Here is a 23791-nt window from a genome sequence, read left to right as displayed (position 1 = left end):
TGTACATAAGCCCATATGTATACATACGTATATTCACTACAGGTAGTTGTTACAACTAGCACATGGTCAAGATTACAATTCCTGGGTTATTCTTGTTACTCATTTCAAAGCAAACCCATCAACCTGCAAGCAGCCTTTTTCTCTATGAAAATACTGTATCTACCATTGTTCTGATGCTACAGTGAGATCCTCTACTGTAGACAACTGTAAAGTTGCAATGAAATAAATGGTGCTTTGGGTCCAGATAGACATAACAGCCAAAATGTTTTTAAATGAAAAAATGCACTTGGAAGTGTTTCATAAAGAAAGAGTGTCAGCCAGGGGACATGTATTTTGCTAGGGTGCCACTCCTGGTAGGAAAGCTTCAGAATGCCGCAGCCTACTCTGGTGCCTGGCAGGCGACAGCAATTGCCGGTCCTCTGCTTGCATTCCCTCCCCCCATAGGGTGCAAAGTAGAGTGGAGAGAAGAGCAGTGAGCAAGAAAGGAGAGGTAAGCTGGAGTGCGGGAATTGATAATTGCATTGTTTTTTATTGAATAAACAGCATTTCTCCAAAAGTGGGCCTGGTTTCTTAGGAGAAAATAATCAGTAGAAATAGTAACAACTTCTAGTTGCCTATGACAGTAGGACTTCCCCGCTGCGATGCCAGACGGACTTGAGGGGAACGCCTCCAGACCTCAGGTTGGGGAGGACCGGGTTAGAGAGCTTCTGGAGAGGCTGGACATGTTCAAGTCAGTGGGTCCGGATGCTCTCCACCCCAGGGTGTTGAGGGAGCTAGCTGGGGTTATTGCAGGACCCGTGGCACGGCTTTACGAGCGCTCGTGGTGCTCGGGCCAGGTGCCAGATGACTGGAAGGTAGCTAACGTGGTCCCCATCTTCAAAAAAAGGAAGAGAGAGGACCCGGGCAACTATAGGCCTGTCAGTCTTACCTCTATCCTTGGGAAACTCTTTGAGAAGATCCTCAAGGAGCATATCTGTGATGGGCCGGCTTCAGGGGTGATGCTCAAGGGCAACCAGCACGGTTTCATTAGGGGCAGGTCATGTCAGACCAACCTGATTGCCTTTTATGATCAGGTCACAAAGGCAATGGATGCAGGTGTTGCCATGGACGTAGTCTTTCTAGACTTCAGCAAGGCTTTTGACACCGTCTCCCACCCCATCCTCATTAAAAAACTAGGCGACTGCAGCATTGATGCCTACACAGTCAGATGGATTGCAGATTGGCTGAAGGGTCGTACTCAGAGGGTGATGGTGGATGGGTCATATTCAACCTGGGGGGAAGTGGGCAGCGGAGTCCCCCAGGGTTCGGTCTTTGGGCCTGCGCTGTTCAATTTCTTCATCAGCGATTTGGATGATGGGGTGAAATGCAACCTGTTGAAATTCGCTGATGATACCAAAATTTGGGGTGAGGTGAGCACGCTAGTAGGGAGGGAAAGATTGCAGCAAGATCTGGATAGGTTACAGGGGCGGGCTGACAGTACAGCTGGAGTACTGCGTCCAGTTCTGGGCGCCCCATTTCAGGAGGGATGTGGACAACATTGAAAGGGTCCAGAGGAGGGCCACCCGCATGATCCAGGGACTACAGGGCAGACCCTATAATGAAAGACTGCGGGACCTGAACCTGTTCAGCCTTCACAAGAGAAGGCTGAGGGGGGACCTGGTGACTGGTGTAAACTCACTGGGGGGACCAGAAGGATTTAGGGGAGACACTGTTTCCCCTAGTGCCCCCTGGCATGACAAGGAACAATGGACACAAATTATTAGAGAGTAGATTTAGATTAGACATCCGCAAGAACTACTTCACAGTCAGGGCAGCTAGGAGCTGGAACCAACTTCCAGGGGAAGTGGTGCTGGCTCCTACCCTGGGGGTCTTTAAGAAGAGGCTCGATGCCTACCTGGCTGGAGTCATCTGAGTCCAGTCTTTTTCTTCCGCCCAGGCGGGGGGTTGGACTTGAAGATCTACAAGGTCCCTTCCGACCCGACTGCTGTGATTCTATGAATAACCTAAGCAAATGGAATTAAAATGATTCTGTGTCGCCAAAACAAGATTGATGTTCCCATTTCTGTTGTTCCTTAGCCTAATTCTGCTATACTTAGTACACTAAAAGCATGAAAGATAATACTTCAGTTTTGCGTTCAGTCATTTTATAGAGCCATAGCTCTAGCTCATTTCAGGTTTCAGCAACTCCCCTGAAACTGATCCAAGATTTTTAAAAGACATAATGTAGGAGCTTATACAAGACAATATACCAGGGGTGGGCAAAATGGCAAAGCTGGCCCATGGCCGGACTCCATTTCCTGGCAGCCCCTGCCCGTACAGCTCCCGGCTGGTCTCCATGGAGACCCTGGGATCACGGGGCCGTGACAGTGCAGGACAGAGCTGCGATGTGCTCCCCGCGTGCCCCTGTCCACGGAACCCAGGCTCCGCCCCGGCCCCACACCATCACAGCCCGGTGATCCCAGAGTCTCCATGGAAACTGGCTGGGAGCCATGCAGCTGCTCCGGGGCTGGGATCTTGAGGCGGTGACAGCATGGGGCTGGGGCAGAGCTGCAGACTGCTCCCTGCGCGCCCACAACTCTTCCCAGCCCTGCTCTCTCATTGCCCCAAGATCCCAGATCTCCCAAGCCCCACCTACCTGTCTCACTCCCAGCCACATGCCCTGCCCACGCAGGTCCCACCCCCAGCGGTGGGTACAGGGCAGATGGGCTAGGGTGCCTGGGCAGTGGGGCAGGGTCCAGAGCCAGAAGTAGCTGCCACTGCAGGGGCTGCTGGGAAATGGAGTTTGCTGTGGGTCAGATCCAGCCCGCAGGCCAGAATTTGCCCATCCCTTCAGTATACTAATGATACAAAAACAGGACCAAGAAACACTGTTACATAGTTTCATAGTTTGTAGGGTTGGAAGGGACCTGAGCAGATCATCAAGTCCGATCCCCTGTCATGGCAGAAAAGAGTACTGGGGTCAAACGACCCCGGCAAGGTGTTCATCTAGCCTCCGAAGAGATGGAGAATTGAAATTTAAGCATACTGTCCACTGGTGGACAAGCAGATCGAATCTTAAATTAGTCAAATGGCACAAATCACGTTAACTCATCAATAGTTTCAAAGTAAAAACATGTTATTGATGGAGAAGCTTACTATGTCAATCCTTTCCTTTTAAAGAAAAGAGGGAAGAGGAGTGGAAGTAATTTCCTTAACATATGCATTGACTCTTTTTAGAACTGAGTAAGAATGAATTCACTTTATGACTCTAAAAGTTGCTGCTATCTTATTTTATCTACTTAATAAAAAAAAATCTTCCTTCTGCAGATATTATAAAGGTAGCTGAAAAACAGTTTTCCTTCTGACAGGGATTTTCAGGCTGTCTGGGATATGGGCTATTTTCATTACACTATAGGGTCTGCTGCAGACCCTAAAACAGTAGCACTCTTCTTAGTTGCTTTCATATACAGAAAGTTGAACGTTCTCTTAAAAATCTTATAGACTATAAGGAAAATAGCTAAATATGAGCTCAATTCAGCACTGCATGCTTTGCATTTACTCTGAGCGCCCCCATCCCACCCAAGTGTCATTGCAGAAGTGAGAGGGGACCATTATCAGAAGAATAGCTGCACAAGGAGACCTCTGTGCCCCCTTCATACCATAAGACTAGGCCAGATAATGTGTCACTAGAACTACACAAGTGACATGGAAAAATTGTGGTTGTTGTTCCAGTTCATTGGCTGCAGCAGTCATCAGTAGAGACTCCTGCAGGAGGGGAGTGGGGCTTGAGGCCCCCATAGGGAGGGAGGGGGTTGGGCAGGGCTGGGGCTGGGGTTGCTGCTACCCCAGGCGGTGTGTGGGGCTTGGGGCCCAGGGTCAAAATGCATGGCTGCTGGGCCCAGGCAGGGAGTGGGGTGTTTGTTGCAGCTCCTGCTTCTGTGCACCATCCTGGGGACAGCATAGGGGGCATGTGCCCCCCAGATTTGTGCACAGGTCGGGAGCAGGCTGCCTGCTGCAGGCTTGGGGCTCCATATCCTGCTGCTCTCGTTCTGGGACCTCCACATTCCAGCAGGTGGGACCCGACAAGGCACAGCACAACTGGGTGGCGAAGCTCAATGCTGCCACTGCTCGGAGCCTTGCATTGCCATCGTGAAGCGCTCCCTTCCCGTCCAGCAGCAGCAGAGGTGGCAGCGCGGAGGGCACCTCACCATGGTGGCACGGGGCTGTGCCTGGCCCTGTTTTGTTCTGCTACGCCAGGTCGAGCCCACTAAGCCATGGAGGCCCCTGGGGAGAGGCTGCAGGATGGGGAGCTCCAAGTCCTCAGCCTGCACCCTCCCTGTACACAAATCAGAGGAGGGGGCATGTGCCCTCCATGCCCTACCCCAGGAGTGCGTGCAGCAGTGAGTAGCTGCGCCTCCTGCCCAAGCCTGCCCCCCCATCCCCGCTCTGCTCCTGCCATGCTGTCCATGGGAGGCCAGGGGCTTGTGGATGGGGGGACTGAGGGGCACCATCAGGACTGGAGGGCTTTGGGTCAGGATTGAGAAGCAGTAGCATGGGCAGGGCACTGGCATATCAGGGCTGCTCAGTGCCACAAAGCAGTGGGTGGCACAGCCACAGCTGGACCCATGTCCTGGTTAGCAAAGAGAGCAGGAGGAGTTCTGATTTTCCATGATAAAAAGCCCAAAATCAAATGCCAAAATGTATAGGTATTTATAATTTATTTTATTATAGTGATTGTGGCACTGGGAGGCTTCCAAATTGCTTTATAATTGTAAATATATCAATTAAACATTATGTCCAACTGATCTCTATGCATATAGTAGCATTTCATTTTAATCACGGAAAAATGTGGATTTGGGGTTTTTTATTTTAATTGGAGAATTGGCAGGGGGCGGGTGGTGGGCGTTAAATCAGAGAATTTGTGGGTTTTAAACAGAGAAAGCCAAGATCCCTGATTATTATACATTGTGAAATTTTACTCAGGTCAGTCATATTATATGTGAATTATCTTATATACTTGAAAACTAATACATTTTATTTTTTTAACATCCTTTTATAGTGAAGGTATACAGCTATATGCCATAACATGCTGCTGCACCACAAACCTAGTTTTTCTTTGTAATTAATGCCTTCATTTTGTGAATTGATGACAACAGGCATTTTTATGATCACGTTTCAAATGATAATGCGGCAAGTAAAGCATATTAAAAATACGAGCTGGAGAGAGTTCAGAGAAGAGGAACAAAAATGCTAAAATGGTGATGGATGTAGTATCTAAGAGGAAAGGTTACGAGAACTGGACGTGTTTGAACAAAGGATAAGACTGAGGAAAGGGCTGGGTTTTTTGGGGTTTTTTACAAGTATGTAAAGAAATGTCATAGAGCAGACAGGAAACAATCATCGTTATTGGTCAAGAAAGACTGAACAAGGGGTTATGGTCTTAAGCTGCAGGAGGAATATTTCAGGTAAGATAGTATGGACTCCTCTTAAACAACAGGAAGAGGTAAGCCATAAAACAGTCTACAAGGGATGTTGTGTAATCACTGTCATTGGTGCTTTTCAAGCCAAGACTTGGCACTTGTTTATCAAGGATCATATAGGGATAATTAAATTTTTCCTGCTGTTATGAGAAGAAACAAACCAAGTAACCTGCTAGTTTCCTTTCAACCTGGATAATTATATGATTTGGTTCATATGGTATTTGCAAGTAGAATGTACTTAGGACCTAATTTTCAGCTCAGGCTTGACAGAGCTTGTTTGTTTGTCAGCAGTTCTCCCGGCACTGTTGCTATCATTTAGTTCAGGGATGCCAAACTCACCTTGTGCCCTGGGCTGGATCCAGACTAGAGACACTTTGGGGGCCAGCCCTCAACTACGGGACAAGGAAGCTGTATTGGCAGTAGCAGCTCTGACTCCGGAGTGAAGCGTATGGCAGCATCTCCAGCTCCAGACTGGAGCACTGGGCCGTGGCAGCAGCTCTGGCTCCAGACCAGAGCACACAGTGCCAGTTCCAGCTCCAGACTGGAGCGTGCTGCAACAGCATCTCCAGCTCAGACCCAGAGCACACAGAGGCAGCTCCAGATCCACACTGAAGCACTTGGCAGCTGCTCCGGTCCCCGCCACATGCCCCATGTCGGAACTGCCACTGCCGTGTACCCCCTACAACTCCAGCTCCACCATGTGGCACATAGCAGTGCCAGCAGCTAGGGAGGTAGGGCTGCAGCAGTGGCGACCAGCACAGCGGCCAGAGGGAGAGCAGGGTGGTGCCAGTCCTTGTTCATCCTCCTGCCACTGATTGCCATTCTGCATCAGGCCATTCCTCCTGGCCATACCAGTAGTCTGGCAGGCCAAAGAGGGCAGCTCCATGGGCTGGATCCATTTGATACCCCTCATTTAGATGTATGATCATTTTGTTACATCCTCAGTTCAGGATCAGTGATGCCTAACTAATAGCAGTGGCTAAAACTGAACTCACTGTTTTTTGCAGTTTTGAAATAGTAGGTGCAAAAAATACAAAGCCGGGGAGCAGATTTTCAAAATCTAACCTAAGTTTTCTAAAACTGCCCTTTTTAGTTTCGAATATCTACACAATTGCTAGTGATGTTATATCACTGAAGTCATTCAGAGTGGCACATACACAGAGCACTTGTTAATTTGCATATTTAGATCCTTGATTCAGTCAAGGAGTTAAATATCACTTAGCTTGGAGTATTTGATTAATTCCACATACTTAAGCACATACAGAAAGTGCTTTGATGAATCGGACATAAATGTCTCAGTACAGTTTTAGGGGGCCAGACTTCAGATACTTATCTTGAAAATTTGGGACAAACTCTGTTCAGTGCATACAAATATATCCTCTGAGGTTCACTGAGGTCTACAAGACTCTTTGTGTTGACTCATGTAGCTTTGGTTCAAGTCCTAGATTCATCTTGTGGATATGCCCTAAAGTTTAGGCATGACCTGGTGAGATTATGGGCCCTGGATTGCATTGGCAATTGTAGGGCTTAGGCTAGAAAGGTCTGAAGATGTTCTTAAGTCCAGATGTGCAAAAATCTGACTTTTCCTGGGAACAGCATCCAAAAAGGAAAAAAATGAAACTGTTGTAGTCATATATGCATCATGGAGAGATAATCATAGTTACAGTTTAAGAAGTAGCTACTATTTTGATCTTCACTCCTTATTCTTCATTTGTTCCTGATTTTGGGTAATGAGGTTAAATAATTATATCTGAAGGAAGTTTGACTATTTTTCTAAAAAAAAGTAGATTGTTTATGCATGTGAAAAATGGTTAAATCATGTTCTCTAACTGGTATATATGTCTTGAATTGTTTAGTTTCCTTTCCCCATCATATAATCTGGTTTTGCTTTGAAACTTTATCTTTGCCATTTTAATGAATAAGTTTTAAAAAATTAGACTTCTTATGTTAGACAGTTGGTAAAATAGAATGATTTCACAAATCATTAAGAAGGGGAGAGGATGGATGACCAGTGTCATTTACAGATAACCCCCAACAAGTTTTACTGAATCCAGTTGAAAAAGTTAGACTAAAACTTGCATTTATGTAGTCAAATATTTTATCAGTAGAATCCCAGTAAAATTATAGAAAATGAGGGTTGGAAGAGACCTCAGGTCCAACCCCCTGCTGAAAGAAGGGCCGTCCCCAGCTAAGTCATCCCAGCCAAGGCTTTGTCTAACTGGGTCTTAAAAACCTCCAAGGATGGAGCTTCCACCACCTCTCTGGGTAACTTGTTCCAGTGCTTTACTACTTTCCTCATGAGAATATTTTTCTGAATATCTAACCTAAACTTCCCTTGCTGCAACTTGAACCCATTTCTCCTTCGTCTGCCACCACTGAGAACAGTCCAGCTCCATCCTCTTTTGAACCCCCTTCAGGTAGGTGAAGGCTGCTGCTAAATCCCCCCTCGGTCTTCTCTTCTGTAGACTAAATAAGCCCATTTCCATCTGCGTCTCCTCAGAAGTCACATGCCCCAGCCTCCTAAACTTTTTTGTTGCCTTCTGCTGGACTCAGTAATATGCAAGGTCTCATTTCCAAGGGTATCCTGGTATATGGGCTAAGGTATGACATATACAGTATGCCAGGGTTGTCCAATTTTTGGCCCTCAAAAGTTTAGCATGTGGCCTGCAGGCTCCTGACATAGCTGCCACTACCTCTCCTTCTGCCACAGCAGCCCTGTTCTTCAGGCTCCCCCACCCTCATAGATTCATAGATTCATAGATTCATAGATGCTAGGGTCGGAAGGGACCTCAATAGATCATCGAGTCCGACCCCCTGCATAAGCAGGAAAGAGTGCTGGGCCTACATTACCCCAGCTAGATACACATCCAACCTTCTCTTGAATACCCCCAGGGTAGGGGAGAGCACCACCTCCCTTGGGAGCCCGTTCCAGACCTTGGCCACTCGAACTGTGAAGAAGTTCCTCCTAATATCCAATCTAAATCTGCTCTCCTCTAGCTTGTGGCCATTATTTCTTGTAACCCCCGGGGGCGCCTTGGTGAATAAATACTCACCAATTCCCTTCTGTGCCCCCCTGACGAACTTATAGGCAGCCACCAGGTCGCCTCTCAACCTTCTCTTGCGGAGGCTGAAAAGGTCCAGTTTCTCTAATCTCTCCTCGTAGGGCTTGGCCTGCAGGCCCTTAACCATACGAGTGGCCCTTCTCTGGACCCTCTCCAGGTTATCCGCATCCTTCGTGAAGTGCGGCGCCCAGAATTGCACGCAGTACTCCAGCTGCGGTCTGACCAGCGCCCGATAGAGGGGAAGTATCACCTCCTTGGACCTATTTGTCATGCATCTGCTGATGCACGATAAAGTGCCATTGGCTTTTCTGATGGTTTCGTCACACTGCCGACTCATGTTCATCTTGGAGTCCACTAGGACTCCAAGATCCCTTTCCACTTCCGTGCCACCCAGCAGGTCATTTCCTAGGCTGTAGGTGTGCTGGACATTTTTCCTCCCTAGATGCAGCACTTTGCATTTCTCCTTGTTGAACTGCATTCTGTTGTTTTCTGCCCACTTGTCTAACCTGTCCAGGTCTGCTTGCAGCTGTTCCCTGCCCTCCGGCGTGTCCACTTCGCCCCATAGCTTAGTGTCATCTGCAAACTTGGACAGAGTACATTTCACCCCCTCGTCCAAGTCGCTGATGAAGACATTAAAGAGTATCGGTCCAAGCACCGAGCCCTGCGGGACCCCACTGCCCACACTCTTCCAGGTCGAAACCGACCCATCCACCACAACTCTCTGGGTGCGACCCTCCAGCCAATTCTCCACCCACCGGACTGTGCAGTAATCCAAGTCACAGCCCCTTAACTTGTTCACCAGTATGGGGTGGGATACCGTATCAAAGGCCTTCCTGAAGTCCAAGTATACGACATCCACCCCTCCTCCTGCGTCGAGGCGTTTTGTGACCTGGTCATAAAAAGAGACTAGATTGGTCAGGCACGATCTACCTGCCACGAACCCGTGCTGGTTTCCCCTCAGCATAATTTGTCCTGCCGGGCTCTCACAAATGTGAGCCTTGATGATTTTCTCAAAGATTTTGCCAAGGATGGAGGTGAGACTGACTGGCCTATAGTTACCCGGGTCCTCCTTCCTCCCCTTCTTGAAAATGGGAGCCACATTGGCCCTTTTCCAGTCCTCCGGGACCTCCTGTGGCTGGTACTTCCTGCCCTGCTCCTGGGGCTCCCAACCACATGGTGTAGTGGGAGGGGACTGAGGTGCTGGTGGGGAAGGAGGCTGGGCCACTCAAGCTGTACACAAGAGGTAGGAGCCATGCTACACACACTGCAGATGGACATGTGGCCAGGATGGAGTGGGGGAGTGCTGCAAATTGGCAGAGGGGAGCCAGGCTGCTTGTGCTGTGAGAGGGTGGGGGCTGGGCTGCCCACACAGCACATGTGACCAGGAGGGGGAGGAGCTAAACAGCATGCATAGCCAAGAGGGAGGGAACTAGGCTACCTGTGCACTGCAGGGAGTTGGGGAGAGGGAGCTGGACTGCCCGCACTGTACATGCCATTTGGGGCATAGTGGGAGAGAGCCCAGAATAGGGCAGCATTCAGCCCCTAAACTAGGCTTACTATATTTCCAGTTCCAAAAAAGAAGACGCTTGTTAGGGGGGAACACCTCATTCGCAACCCACAGCCCTGCCCCATCCCTGCTGCTGCTCCTCACTACTGACCCACAGTGCCTTACCCCTCTCCAGGCCATTCTAGTGCCCCTCACTCCTGACTTGCAGTCCCCCATCCCTGCTGGTGCCCCTCACTCCCGACCTGCAGCCCCCTGTTTCACCCAGCCCTGCTGGCAGGGGCCCCTAGCTGCACCCATCCTAACCAGGCCAGAGAGCAGCGACTCTGATTTGTGCAGACAGCAACAAAGCTAGTCTGACCCCAGCATGGGCAGGAGGGAAGAAGAGAGGAGGCCTGTGGTACTCCCTGCCCTGGACTGGGGCTCCTGTGCAGTGCCAAGCAGCCTGGCCATGCCCCACCCCGCAGCATCTCCTAGCTGCCCCACCCCCTCCAGTCCAGGCATGAAGCTCCCTGCTGCCCCCAAAGGGCCTCACCCACCATCTTCCCCCACTGGAGGGGCAGGCACTGCCCCCCAACCCTGCCAGAGCCCCAGCACCCGGACAGCTTCCCCCAGTGCTGCCAGGCATCGCCCCCCGCCCCGCATACATCCCTTCCACACCCCCCATCCACACAGTTCCCAAGCCCTGGCCCTCCGAACCCACTCCCCATAGACTTACCAGCATCCAGCTGCTGAAGCTGCTTCTACCACCTTGCGTGGCTGCATGCTGGTCACATGCATGTGCGCACGCACATGTACGCCGTATCCCCTGCCTCCAATAGCCCTCTCTCTGCTCCCATCAGCAGAACAGAGCAAAATCCCCAGCATTGGTTCAGATTTCAAAAAACTGCCTGAGTGGAAATCAGAGACTCTAAAAAGAGGATATGTGCCCAGGAAAACCCAGACATGGTAACTGGTCCCAGACAGTGGCTCTGAGCTGCCCTGAAGTTGAACAGCCCTGCACTATATGATTATAAGTAAGCAACCTTAGTAAGTAAGAAGTCTCATTTCTGTTGTTGAATTTATGGCATATATTTTTCCTTTATTACATGGGAATTGGGTGGTGGAAAGCAGTTATTTATTTCAGGAAGTTTTGCTGCACCTCATTCTTTGCTAGACTGATTAAAGAAATGATGACCAACTTGGAGCTTTACCAGTAGGTACTATATTATCTGATATGTACATGGAGTTGTTAACACGTCTTAAATAACTGCCACAATTCATTCTCCCACTAACCTGGTGATTAACCAAACATATGCTTCCTGTTTTATGGTGTCATGAGCAACTTCCTGTGGCAGTTAGATTTACAAAGAGACAAATCTTCCTTTTGATTTTTTCCAAAGTAATGTTTGTTTTCTTAAATGTACTTGTCTTATCACTTTATGCAGAGTTTACTTAATACTAAATGTGTTTAAATTGTATTGAAAAATAACTTGGAAATTTCATCATAATACAGAAGCCTCTTAGACCCCTCTAATTATCTTTTGCCAAATCCACCTTAACTGTGATTAGTATGAAAGGCTGAATGTTTTTGTCAGGAGCTTATAGCTTTGCTTTTGTAGTAGGCTGCATTTTAAGCAGCCATGTGGATTGTGTTGGCCTTTGTAAAATGTAAAATGCTTTGAAGGAAGACTTAAATTAACCAATAAAGAATGTGCAAGAACAAACATTTAATCTTGGGACTATCTGTATTATAGTTAAAGCTCTGGGAAACTGAAGGAGTTGCACTGGAGGATAATCAAAGGCTGCAGCTTTATTACACTGTCTGTTCTGAAAATTAAGGGACCATGTTTTCCCTAGCTTAAGATACTAGGTACTTGTCTGATTAAAGCACTTCAGATGTTACAGTATAAATTTCAATAGCAGGTACAGATATTTTTCATAAAAATTGATAATAGCTCTGAACACAATTGCCTAATCTTTTATGTTCACAAAAAAGTTTTTGGATCTCTTGCTCAAGGTAGAATAAGCCTCTCTGAAGTCTGCACCATGAAAAATATGTGATGTGACAATTCTGTTTAGATTGCATTAGAGTTCAAAAGAAATGATATTTCTTTGTAATTGCACAGAGACATTTCTTACACAAACAGTAAAATTACAGTTTTGCTGCAACTGCTTTTATCTCACTGGGTGCATCTACACATGCAGTTTCCTGTGGAGTTGACTACTTAGCTCTGCAGTAAAGCATTACTGTCTACACATGCTCCAGTACTAGGGTGCAGTAAATTAATTAACTCTGTCATAAGATAGTACTTTCAAGGCTGTACTATCTTACAGCAGAGTCATTTACTGAACAGAAACAGATTTGTGGCTGGCTGGGGCATGAGGGTGCTAAAGTGCAGGAGCTGCCTGCTGCATGGCTCTGCACTTCGGTACGCTCATACCCCAGCCAGCCCCTCTGCCACCCAATGCCACGACCTGGAGTTTGGGGCTGATCCCTGGAGCATGTTGCCAGCCCATAGCTGCTCTGCACTGACTCAGACTGCTGCTGTCTTGGGCACATATGCAGATGCTGATCCCAGGAGCAACCAACTCCAGCACAAACTGCACCAGAGTTTGTTGCATTGGGTTGACTGAATGTGTAGATGCATCCACTGTAACTTACTTATTAAAGGCATTATTTATTTATTGCAAGATTTACTAATGGTCTCAGTAAGGAGAACAATATGAAGACTTTTGGTTCTAGTTTTCAACACAGTGGACACATGTACACGTGTGATTAATGTGACTGAATAAACTGGTGCAATCTGAGCCAGAGTAAACAGCCCAACATCACTGTCTACATGTGCGTTTAAGTGCAGTAATTTACTGCATTGTTGGAAAGTAGTTGTGTCTGAAGGAACTATTATATGCCAGAGTAAAATTAATCTACTGTGCCCTAATTGCGGCTCATGTATAGATGGTGACACTTTACTGAGCAGTAAATTAGTCTACTGTGCAATAAAGCATTAGTATAGATGTGCCCAGTCTGAGCAAAAAAACCCCCCGAAGTCTTATAAATTTGAATAAAAAACAGATTATGCTTTAGCATTTAAATATTTGAAACTAAACTAAAACATTCTGGATTCCCCTTCTGATCCCTTTCTAATCTGATCGTTTTGCTCTCATTTAGGTTTCCTTTTCAAACTCATCCTGGCAAATGTATGTCACATGTCTGTTTTATATCCACATGCTCTCCAACAGGGTTGAATCTACAATAGATTGTTTCTACAGGGATTTTTGTGGTTGCGTGTTGTATTAGGTTATTTCTTCTAACTGTACCAAGACAATTCTTAGTACTAGATATCTTGTGAGAATCAGTGATACTGACTGATAACATTTCTTCCCCTCTTATCATTGCACACCATCTTTGTATTTCTTACCATGTCATTTTGAGTTCTTATAATTTGTTTCGCTTTTTCACCGAAGATAGGTGAGTGCCTTCAAAATCTGATCATAAATAATGTTCAGAGTAATATATTCTCTCTAAAGTCCCCGCTACCATAGTCATATTCGTCACTTGTAAACAACATGTAAGAACCACATTCTTTTTGTAAGGTTTCTATTGCTAGGAAAGCTAGGGAACATTATAGGACAATCTTAATCCATCAAGGGATTTTAAAATCTTGTTTTCATCTAATGGAAAACAATTAGTAGCAGTTAGCAATTGCTTATGGATTAACTGCAACCCAGGTCAACAACTGATGGATCATCAACATACAAGATTGCCAAAGAAGGGGCCATACCAAAAATACCTGCTGAAGATCTGAAAGTACACATGCTCATGGCTTTTGCAAAGCAAATTTGGTTAAATAATGTTATAAAAGTATTACTTCCTGGTCTGAAAGTATTGGTCATTTTATTTTAATTGTCTTTGAACAAATGCCATAATGAAGCCCTAGTATTAGGCACATGTTATACTTTTGTTTTAGTATTATACATTAGCTCCACATCAACTGCAGTTTGCAGTTATTAAATTTTAGATTGCCTTGCCTTCAAAGATGCACCTTAGGTGCAGTATTAAGTATGTTTGGGTGCGTCTACACATTCATTATGTGCTTTTGCAACTGCGCATTAAATTTAGCACCCCTAAAGTGGAGTAGCAAAAGCATGCACTTTTTTAGTGATGCTTAATGCGCAGTAGCCTAATTTTATTGCACATTAGCATATTAGCACTGTTTTTGCCATGACACAGTAATGCACAGTTAAGTGGGCTACCACACATTAAAGTGCACATGTAGGGACACCCTTGCATTCTTAGCATGATAAATCTACCACCAGTTTTGCATGTGTTAATGGAAAAATGTAACAGGATCTCAGATCTTTTTCAGGAAACCAGTAAGTACGGGGAGCCTTCTTTGAAAGACCTCCACCCTCTCTAGACACATAGACAAATACATCTGGAAAGAACCTTAATGTCAGTTCGTCCCTCCTTCTGCCCTGAAAGAATCATCTCTGTTTAAACCATCCCAAACAATTAAAACATTTAATGTCTTTGTTTAAATATTAGTTATAACAAAAGGTGTTGAAATAATTATAACAAAAGGTGTTAAAGCAGTGTAAAACAGGATTATCAAACTCATTGGGAGGACAACACGGGGAAGGACTGTGCCTCCTTTCAGAACCAAAGTGATCCATAATACTTGGTGGATCAAGTATTCTGAGTAGAAGCAAGCTATAGCCCACTCCTGGAATGAACTGAGAAATTTTCTGCTCCTGGGGCCTTTACCTGCAGTGTGAGCTAGAACATTGTTTTTTATCCATATGCTCATTCTGTAGCTACTGGTGTTTTAAAAGTGCCTTGGGTCTACCATCATCCTAGAACATCTGGTACGACTTTTCCTCATGAATGACTCTTAAATTCTCCAGGAAAGGAGCTGCAACAAAAATAAATCCTATGCATCTTTTTGGCATGCGAGCACATGAAGTCTATTGTTAAGCTAAGGCCTTTGATGTCAATGGCAGATTAAATTCCTGTGTAGGCCTCATACATTCCAAGGAAAGTCTACTGTTTTCCTGTTCTTGTAGTTCTGTGTCGTTGCTCTGATAACATAAACCTTGGGCTGGATTAATCTTTTGTGTATTATGATGCCAAAGATTTTTCCCAAGGTTTGCTGTGAATGTTCCATTTTCTCATTTATTTTACTTTTTATTTATCATTTGGAAATGTAGATTTGTATAGATGGCTTTAAGTTTTAGCTCTTAATGCTCTTTTAAGAAATTGCCTTGAAATATCAAACACACATGAATGCATTGGAATATCTCACTCATTAAAACACGAGTGCAGCACTGTCTTGGCAATAGATGACTTCTGTTCTGCTGCATATATCCTGTACAAAAAATAAAGGGTTTTTTTTTTTCATTTTTTGTATATGAATGACTGATTTGAAGTTCAGAAAGAATAGGAATTTTTATGCACTCAGCAGGCCAGACCTTGCAACTGAATCTTGCATTTGAGCTATTGCACCCACATAGAGTCCAGAAAGCAGTGGGGCTGTTTGGGGGCTCTGACAATGCTCTGATTCAGTGGTTCTCAACTGTTTGAGTCAAAGCATCCTCCACAACTTTTGAATTTGGCGACACCCTGGTTGAGATTCACTGTTGTGTTGCCTCAGTGTCTCTCAACCTGGATGCTGCCACTACCACCAATTAAAAGTGCCTGCTGTGTCTCATGAAAAACCAGACCAGAAAGGGCTGCAGCACACACATGCATGCCTGCCTACTTTAGGTTTATCTGATAAGCAGGTAAGTATACCCTTCATGCCACTGCCTTTCCCAGTGCAGCTACATGCACTCCTCCTGGAAGCAGGCGTGCAGGACAGTTCCTCCTAGTGACAGCAGGGATGTGGCAGCTTTGAGATAGATGCCTCTATTGCTGGTGTCACAACCACATGGAGTTGTCCCCCATGCCTTCTGTTTCTGGGAGGTGTGTCTTGGACTGGATCAGGAGGGGCTGTGGCAGGCGTTTGTGCTCTTGCCTGCAGTAGGGTTATTAGATAAACCCAGTGGAGGCAGGAGTGCCAATTTCCATCACAACTTCTCTGGTTTGGCTGCACTTCTGGTAATATACCTGCTAGAAACCAAGGTGCACAGGAAGGTTTCATCTGGCTGTAGCCATGGTGGCATCACCAGTGATTTGGCACCCCTGACAGGTTGTCACAGATCCCTGTTTGAGAACCACTGATCTATGCAGATCCACTTTGAAAATCTGTCCCCACTTAATAGATTCTTCAACTGCCTAATCCTTTAACAAAATAAGGCATTTTACAAGTAAGAAGATACAGACCATGTCATAAACTATGAAAATCTATTTCCTAGTGTCATGGATAAGGTATTTTGGTGAGTTAGAAAAAATACCAAATCACACTTTTCTTATAACAGACTCATTTCTGAGAGCTCAGTTTGAACCTGTTGGCTTGTGGCTCTCAAGATCCATCAGGGAATATTAGCACTTGTCTTTTGTCATTTAAAAAAAAATTGTAAATTAATATTCAAAGTTGTCTGTCATCTTCCAAGAAAATGAAATGTAATTAAAAAGAAAGTTCTGCAGCTCTGTAGTGTCTCTGTACCCTCCTGTCTCAAGATGGTGTGAGAGGCAGACAATTGTAATAACTTGCTACTACTCTGTTCTAGTTTAATTTGATCTTGTTCCTTAATTTTGACAGATTGTTTTTTAGTTTTCCCATCTGTTCCATTAAAGTCTCAAGTGATTGACTCCTAGGAAAAATAATGTCTAATAGCTGATTCATTTTAATGAGTTGATGCAAGTTATTAAAATGTGATGCACTAAAAAAATCCAAGTAAAAAAGAGCTTGTGCTTCACTAAGAGGCATAAGGCAATCTTGAAGGCAAGTGTATTGTTCAAGGAGTCTCTGCAGTCCCCTCGAACTTTAGATGGCTGCCTCAGCTTTTCAGATGACTTTCACAGTCTTGTAGCCATGACTCAAAAGAAAGGAAGCTCATTAGAACAGCAGTCAAATAACGTTATTCTCACAGGGACAAAATAGTCATAAATCAGAGAAACTTAAAGCAGTAAAACAGGACGGCTCTGGAACCTATAAGAACAGTGCCCAAAACTTGAGAGAACTAAAAATCCTTTACAGCTTCAGACTTAACATCTGCTCCTCCATTAGTACACATTGGGCACTTCTGTGCCTGCTATTCATTCACATTAATAAAATACTGTGCAGTAAGCTTTCCCTGGGAGCGTGGGCGACTGATGCCTCCTAGATCTGTAGGGAGGATGGGTCCCCCAGCGGCCGATCGCCAATCACTGACCCCAGAAGCGCTGGTGGCAAACCAGAAGTGCTGCCATCAAAACCAGAAGTGCTGCTGGCACTTCTTGGGCAGGGGGGAGGCAGAGGGGGCACTGGCTGGCACTCCCCAGGTGATGAGGTCCAATTTCGGGGGGGGGGCCATGCCCCCCCATGCCACCCTACACGACACCTATGCCCAGGAGCACTGTCTATACGTTCTCCCTGTTGGGAGTAGCCCAGTACAGGGCTTCTCCTGTCCTGCTCTGCCCCCTTGCAGCGGCCAGGGGGGGCTCCCGGCTCCCCCTGGTGCTCACCTGGAGCCTGGTAAGGGGCATAGGGCCAGTCCCAATGCCCACAGGTCCAGGAGAGCTCTGCTGGTTTCATCAGCATCTGACTCCTGGCCCCATGCACATTGGGAAGGGACCTGATGTGCACAAGGCCAGAAGACAGCTGCCCCTGAAGTGGGCAGAGCGTTCCTGGCCCCATGCCCATCAGGTGTGGGGTATGGGGTAGATGCTGGCAAGACTCCAGGTTGAGCACAGGGCTTGCTGCCAGCTGCCCTACTTGGGTTCCCAGTCCCTGCCTGCCCTCTGGAGCAGCTCTGCATGGCATGGAGGAGTCTTAGCCCCTGCTAACCCCCCAGAGCTGCCAGCTCCACACCGGAACAGGGAGCAGATTGCTCCCCAGTCCCAGCACTTATTGGCTCCTGGTTTATGGGAGAAGTCAGAAGCTGAACAGAACCAGAGATGGAGAGCTCCTTGTCACCTGTGGCCCCTGCTGCTTAGGCTGATCACAAACAAATTTGTTCCTGGTCAGTGTCTACATGAGCGCTACTGCACAGTAACTACTACACAGGTAATCTAGTACCTGTATTCACAGGTACTAGCTAACTGCATAGTAGACTAATTTACTGAGCACTAGCTGCTACACACAGTCACATGGTAACAACTTACTGTGCAATTTAGTCCACTGTCCAGTAAAGCATCTCATGTAGATGTCCTCATTATTAGCAAATACCCTAATATTGGACTACAGAATCTCTATATATGTAATTAAAAATTAGTATTCATTCAATACAAAATAACCCCAAAATTTCTCACTCTAAAACCTCCTGCAGACGACATCTCCTGGGACATGAGCCATAAATATCCAGTAGAGGCCTTTGGGTGTAGCAGCCATAAATGCAAAATGTTAACATCTGGACTTCCTACTCTTGATCAGTCCTTATGCACTGCTACAATAAGCATGGTGGGTGTTTTTCATAAACATAAAATGGCTCCAGACCCTTGTCAGCACCCTGTGAAAAACTGTGATTAAGTCAAGTCATAAGCATGAATATCTGCCATATCTCTCATTCAAATAACGCTGAAAGTTTGACTGCAGCTTGTAAATATGGCATTGTCAATATATCTTACTGTTTTGAAAACCTGTACAACTTATATATAATAATAAATGAACTCACCAATAGCATAACGAAACTAGGCAAAACAAAACAGGTAGGATGTTAGGGTAATAAGCATGGGCACCATCTTAAAAACAGTATCTTAACATCTAAAACTGCTTTTAATTTGAGTTTGTACGTAAGCTGATTTTAAGATGTGGTACCTATTTTAAAGCCTTCTCTCATCAGAGGATCACAAACAGGAGGGTCTGTGTGCCCATGCAAGCCCCTTAACTTCAGTGGTCTTTCTTCCAAGTGCTGGGATGTGATTCCAATGTGTCTCCCCTGATATCAGAGATTATTCAATGCTTTTAGAAGAAGCTTTTCCTCTTGTTATGTTTTAATAACCAAATTCTAAGTCTTTTACTTGCTGAAAAAACTACTTCTGTTCAGGTAAGTTCACTTCTGGGGTGTGCCAAAACACCTGAGCCAAAAGCCAGTGCAATCAGTTGAGTTCGACTTGGCCCCTTTTTTTGCAAAGCAGCTTTAATAATACACCGCATGTACATTTATATAGTGAAAATTCATGAGATGTAAAAGTAATAATGGTGTACTTATCCTACCTAGTGCATTGATCTGTGCTTTTCCCCTCTCCCTTAGCGTGTCAATCCTGATCTTTAACACTTCCCGGCAGTGCTTTGTTGTGGTGAAGCAGTTCCGCCCAGGTAATCCTCCTCTTTTTCTTTTTTTCTTTTTTTTTAAATCTTTACTTTTCTGTCAAATGAAACAAACTATTAAGGATTTAGTCATTAAAAGTTGTTGGGTCTATCAATACTTGTGATAAAATCATTGTTCCATATCTACTCCATTTTATTTTGGCCCCACTATTCAGTAGATCAGAATTCCTAAGCACAAGAATTGTGTTTCCAGATGAAACCAGTGATTCAGCTAGCCCAGTATTCTGCCCTTAGCTTTAGCCATGGCCAAGCATCTCGGAGGTTGGGGGGGCTAGCAAATATCCCTATACCAAGCAATTACAGAATAATTTGCCTATATGGGAAGTTTCTTCCTGACCTCTTGTGATTATCAGACCACTTATGCCTGGCAACATGAGGTTTTACAATCCTGATTTTTAAAAATCTTATATAGAGCAAGGCTGTATATACTTGGAAATTGAAAGCAAGAATTACACTTAGGGAATATTGATACAAGTTGCATAAATATGTGGGAAGGTTTGTTTTATTCTATGACAAAGTAATAGTGGATTATTGGCTTTCTTCATTACAAAATGTATATTTCTAGTTTAAGAGGCAATCTATTTAAATTAATGTCAACCTTTTTGTATCAGTTGTTATAACTACTGGCAATATTTACTTTTTTGGAGGTTAAAAATAAAATGTATAACTCTGAGCATATTTATTCATTTATTTATTTATTTTTAAGATGTCTAAAAGACTTCTTACTCTCTGTTGCTAAGAGACTGTTTCAAGACCATTTCACTAGAAACTTTCTGGTGCAGCGTCTTACCATCCTCACTTGCTGATGGTGATTGACAGGCTGTTCAGTGTAAGGCAGCCCTATTACAATTTCGAGCTCATTCAGCACACTCCTGCCAATTCTAAGAAACAGAGTTTATTTATATGCGTATTTAAAATCCTATGTCTTTTATTTGCCAACCAAATACAAACTGCTTGTACGGCTGTTGCTCTCGTTGAGACGTTCATAGGCAGCTCTAGCTGCAAACATCCTTGTATGTCACCTTTTTTTTCAAATGACAGAGTATGAAATTTACTCATGAGCTGAGGGCATAAAGTTCAGTTCTCCATATGAGCCTTTTAATATGCAAGGCAGAGATGGACACATTTTATCTTTGAATCAGGAGCAACACACGATAAAATTAGTTTTGCCATTATGAATGTCAGAGATGTGGGGTTGGTTTTTTTCAGAATACATTTATTATATCAAGAGAAGAACAATAAGCCAAGTCAATATAAAAATAGGCTGTCCCTAGTCAAATAAAGCAGAGAAAACTAAATAAGTTGAATTCGATACATTATCTAGCCAAGCAGAGACCACAGCTATGCGGCACCCTGGGAGGGTCAGTTTCTGCTCAGTGTAGGGATCCCAAAAAGCCTGTTTGTTTTGGTGCTATAATCTCAGAGACTGGAGAGGGTCCTGAATGTGGTCAGGAAGTTGAGTGAATGATCAGTCAAACAGTCAATGACAGCTACTGTCCACTGCCACGCCATCCAGAGTATTTATTCTGTTCGGATCCATTGCCCCTTGCCTGGTGGCACAGAGCAATGCATAAATTAAGGGCTGAGAATCTCTGCATTCCCTTGTCAGACTGCCGACAGAAAGGGGATACAGCACATCACATTTAATTACTAAGTGTGTCCATTGTGCGTGTGGCCTGACAGATGAACTAGCCCCCTCTCAGATGGACCAGCAAGTCCAGCCAGTTGACCCTTCTGGTAAAACAAAGAGCAGAAAGACTCCTGCAGTCATGTCCGGGATGGCTCTCTGAAGACGTCTCCATGGGGTAAAGTCAAGGCGTTGTTTGTTTCAGTAGGCAACTGACCACGCCTTTCCAAATTTAATTAAATAGGGAAGACTCACATTAGTACCACTAGACATATGCCATAGGATTTTCCAGTGAAGTGTAACAGCCTTTCAGTGGGTTGTTTGTTGTTCCAGTGACTCAAAATAAATAGCACCAAAGACTTGACATACAAGCCATGTTCTGCTTCACAAGGTGCCCAGAGAATTGGTGCAAACATGAGAAATGGAAAGCTTAAACAGCAAAACTAGTTTCTTTCCCAGTCTGCTAAATTCCAGGAGTATCTCCAAATCGGTATTGCTGTCTCCCTTTCTTCTGCTTTGGAGACTAAACAAGCCTCTTGGTTTCAGTCACCTCGGAGAGCTTGTTTTGGGTACTAATATCACCTGTTCAGCTGTCTTGCCTTTGCCTCAGCTGCGCAGGAAGGAAGTTATTCAGGAGTTTCCATGCTGAAAGTTCAGAAAACGTGATTAAATCCTGGATTGTTAATCATGATACGTTGTGAACACTCCAGATTGTTGGAGCACTATGGCTGTATCAGGGCTGCTGCTCCGGGCCTGTGTGCATCTCAGCATTATCTTCAATATTTGTTCTAATTTAATAAATGAAGTGTCTGCTTCTGTTCTAAACGTATTGCCCACCAATACCCAAAAGACTTATTTTCACACCACAATGGCATTAAACAGCTGCCCAATAAATCCTTGTGACTAGTCTCATGCCATTCCTAAAAGTTGCAAAAGCAGTAATCAGTGCCTAGTGTCCAAATGGCAGGTCAGACTGGAAAATTTTGGCTTAACCTGTGAAAAGCATTAGGGCCTCAGAAGAATGTCTCTTATACATGTTTCTGACACACCTTACACATGCCAGCTAGGTTGGACCCCTCACAACATGCCTTTTAGATGCTTTCTTTTTAAGAAGAGGAGAAGGAGTTTCTGGTCCTGTTGGTTGCCCACTTATTATAATATACCCTCGTAGTTAGAGCCCTCACCCAGGAAGTGGGAGACCCATATTCAGTACCATCAATACCCTGATGGGGTTCAAACCTACATCTTCCAACTCCCAGGAGAGTGCCGTAATCTGTAGGCTACTTTAGCACTCTCTAGCCCTCCTTTTGAAGGTGTGCTAGAAGCAGAGTGTGCAAAAATATTATTAAATACAGTGGCAGACTTTTTGTTTGGTATTTTGTAAATTTGTAATAGTGTTTTTCCCTAATATCAAAATGTATTAAAATAAGGGAGTGAAGACGAGAAACTACAAATAAAGGACAAATGGAAATGACATCTGTCAAAGTTAGAATGGCTTTAAATTTTTAATAGTGCTACTCTGTGTCTTAGCTCCCAGTCTTGTGAGCTTTAACCAGGCAGAACTATCGTTGACATCAATGGGACTTTTGACATAAAGACTGTAGAATCTGGCCCTTAGCATTTCCTTTAGGAGTGTATTACACTGACAGCTGTTTCTAGATTAATGCAAAAGGTCCTTTGCAAATTCCACTCAAGGATCTGTGCAAGGAACTATATGTTCAAAAGAGGATTTTTCAAACAAACATACATGCTTTTCATAACCCTCTCCAAATAACAGCTGAGTTGACAGGCTGAAAGACTCATCATTGTACACTTGGTACATAATGTACAACCCAACTTCCCAGCAAAGATAAATGCGTAGTGGAAAATAAATCCAGATATTGGACAACAAATGGAAGTTGTTTTGAGCAGTAGATCTCTGGGTTGACCCAGCTATGCTTACTTTTAGCAATATGTATATGTTTCCAAATCAATGTATGTAGAAACAATGTTCAGAAAGCCATTTTGCAGTAATGAAATTAAAAATTCAAGGCTATTTCAGTTTTACCAAGTAGTGTAATTGTTTTTCCCATTACTGCCTTCCCATTGCTACCACCTAAATGCAGTTTCAGATCTAAACATTATCTAGTATGCGTGTACCTTCATGGGCACACATTTTCCAAAAAGTGTTAAAAGTCACATGCACCAGTTGCTTATGGGGTTAGTTACTATGGCCCATCACTTTTTTGTTCAACTAAGAGAATTAATGCATTCAAAAGCAAGTTATATTATGCAGAAAATTCTGTCAGTGTGATTTGTGTGCAAACATCAATGGAAGCACCTTTTTAAATGTGTTCATCTATGAGTTATGGTACCTATTGCTGCCCTTGTTCCATTTGGCATGGCCAAATTATTTTTGAAAGGTACCATTTGAAGAGAAAAAAGAAGGCTTTTCCAGATCCATTTATACTTCGTTTTCTTCTATGTTCTTTAGCTGTTTACATGTGTGAAATGGAAAGACACCAACCTCAAGACTTTCAACATAAAGACCAGGAGTGCTGGTACCCTGTAGCGAATCCCATACCTGCTGCATCAGGAGTAACCTATGAGCTTTGTGCTGGCATAGTAGACAAACCAGAACTGTCTTTGGAGGAAATAGCTTGTAAAGAAGTCCTGGAGGAGTGTGGCTATGATGTTCCCATTGCAAACCTGAAGAGAATCACTTCATACAGGTAAATAGCAGCCAAGATGGTGTTTTGTAGTTTATC

General features: G+C 44.6%; 1 protein-coding gene across 3 annotated transcripts in view; it reads left to right on the top strand.

Moving 5' to 3' along the window:
• Window positions 1-23791, top strand: part of NUDT14 (nudix hydrolase 14) — a 91475-nt gene that overhangs the window by 43294 nt on the left and 24390 nt on the right. For all 3 annotated transcript variants that reach the window (XM_090034168.1, XM_090034169.1, XM_090034170.1), the window contains 2 exons: window positions 19341-19405; window positions 23518-23755. In XM_090034168.1, the coding sequence (XP_089890294.1) occupies window positions 19341-19405; window positions 23518-23755 (303 nt within the window). The remainder of the gene's footprint in view (window positions 1-19340; window positions 19406-23517; window positions 23756-23791) is intronic.

This window comes from Crocodylus siamensis, chromosome 2, assembly GCF_052110815.1.
Source record: "Crocodylus siamensis isolate JL-2025a chromosome 2, ASM5211081v1, whole genome shotgun sequence".
Lineage (NCBI taxonomy): Eukaryota > Metazoa > Chordata > Crocodylia > Crocodylidae > Crocodylus > Crocodylus siamensis.
This window is presented reverse-complemented; position numbering and strand designations above follow the sequence as displayed.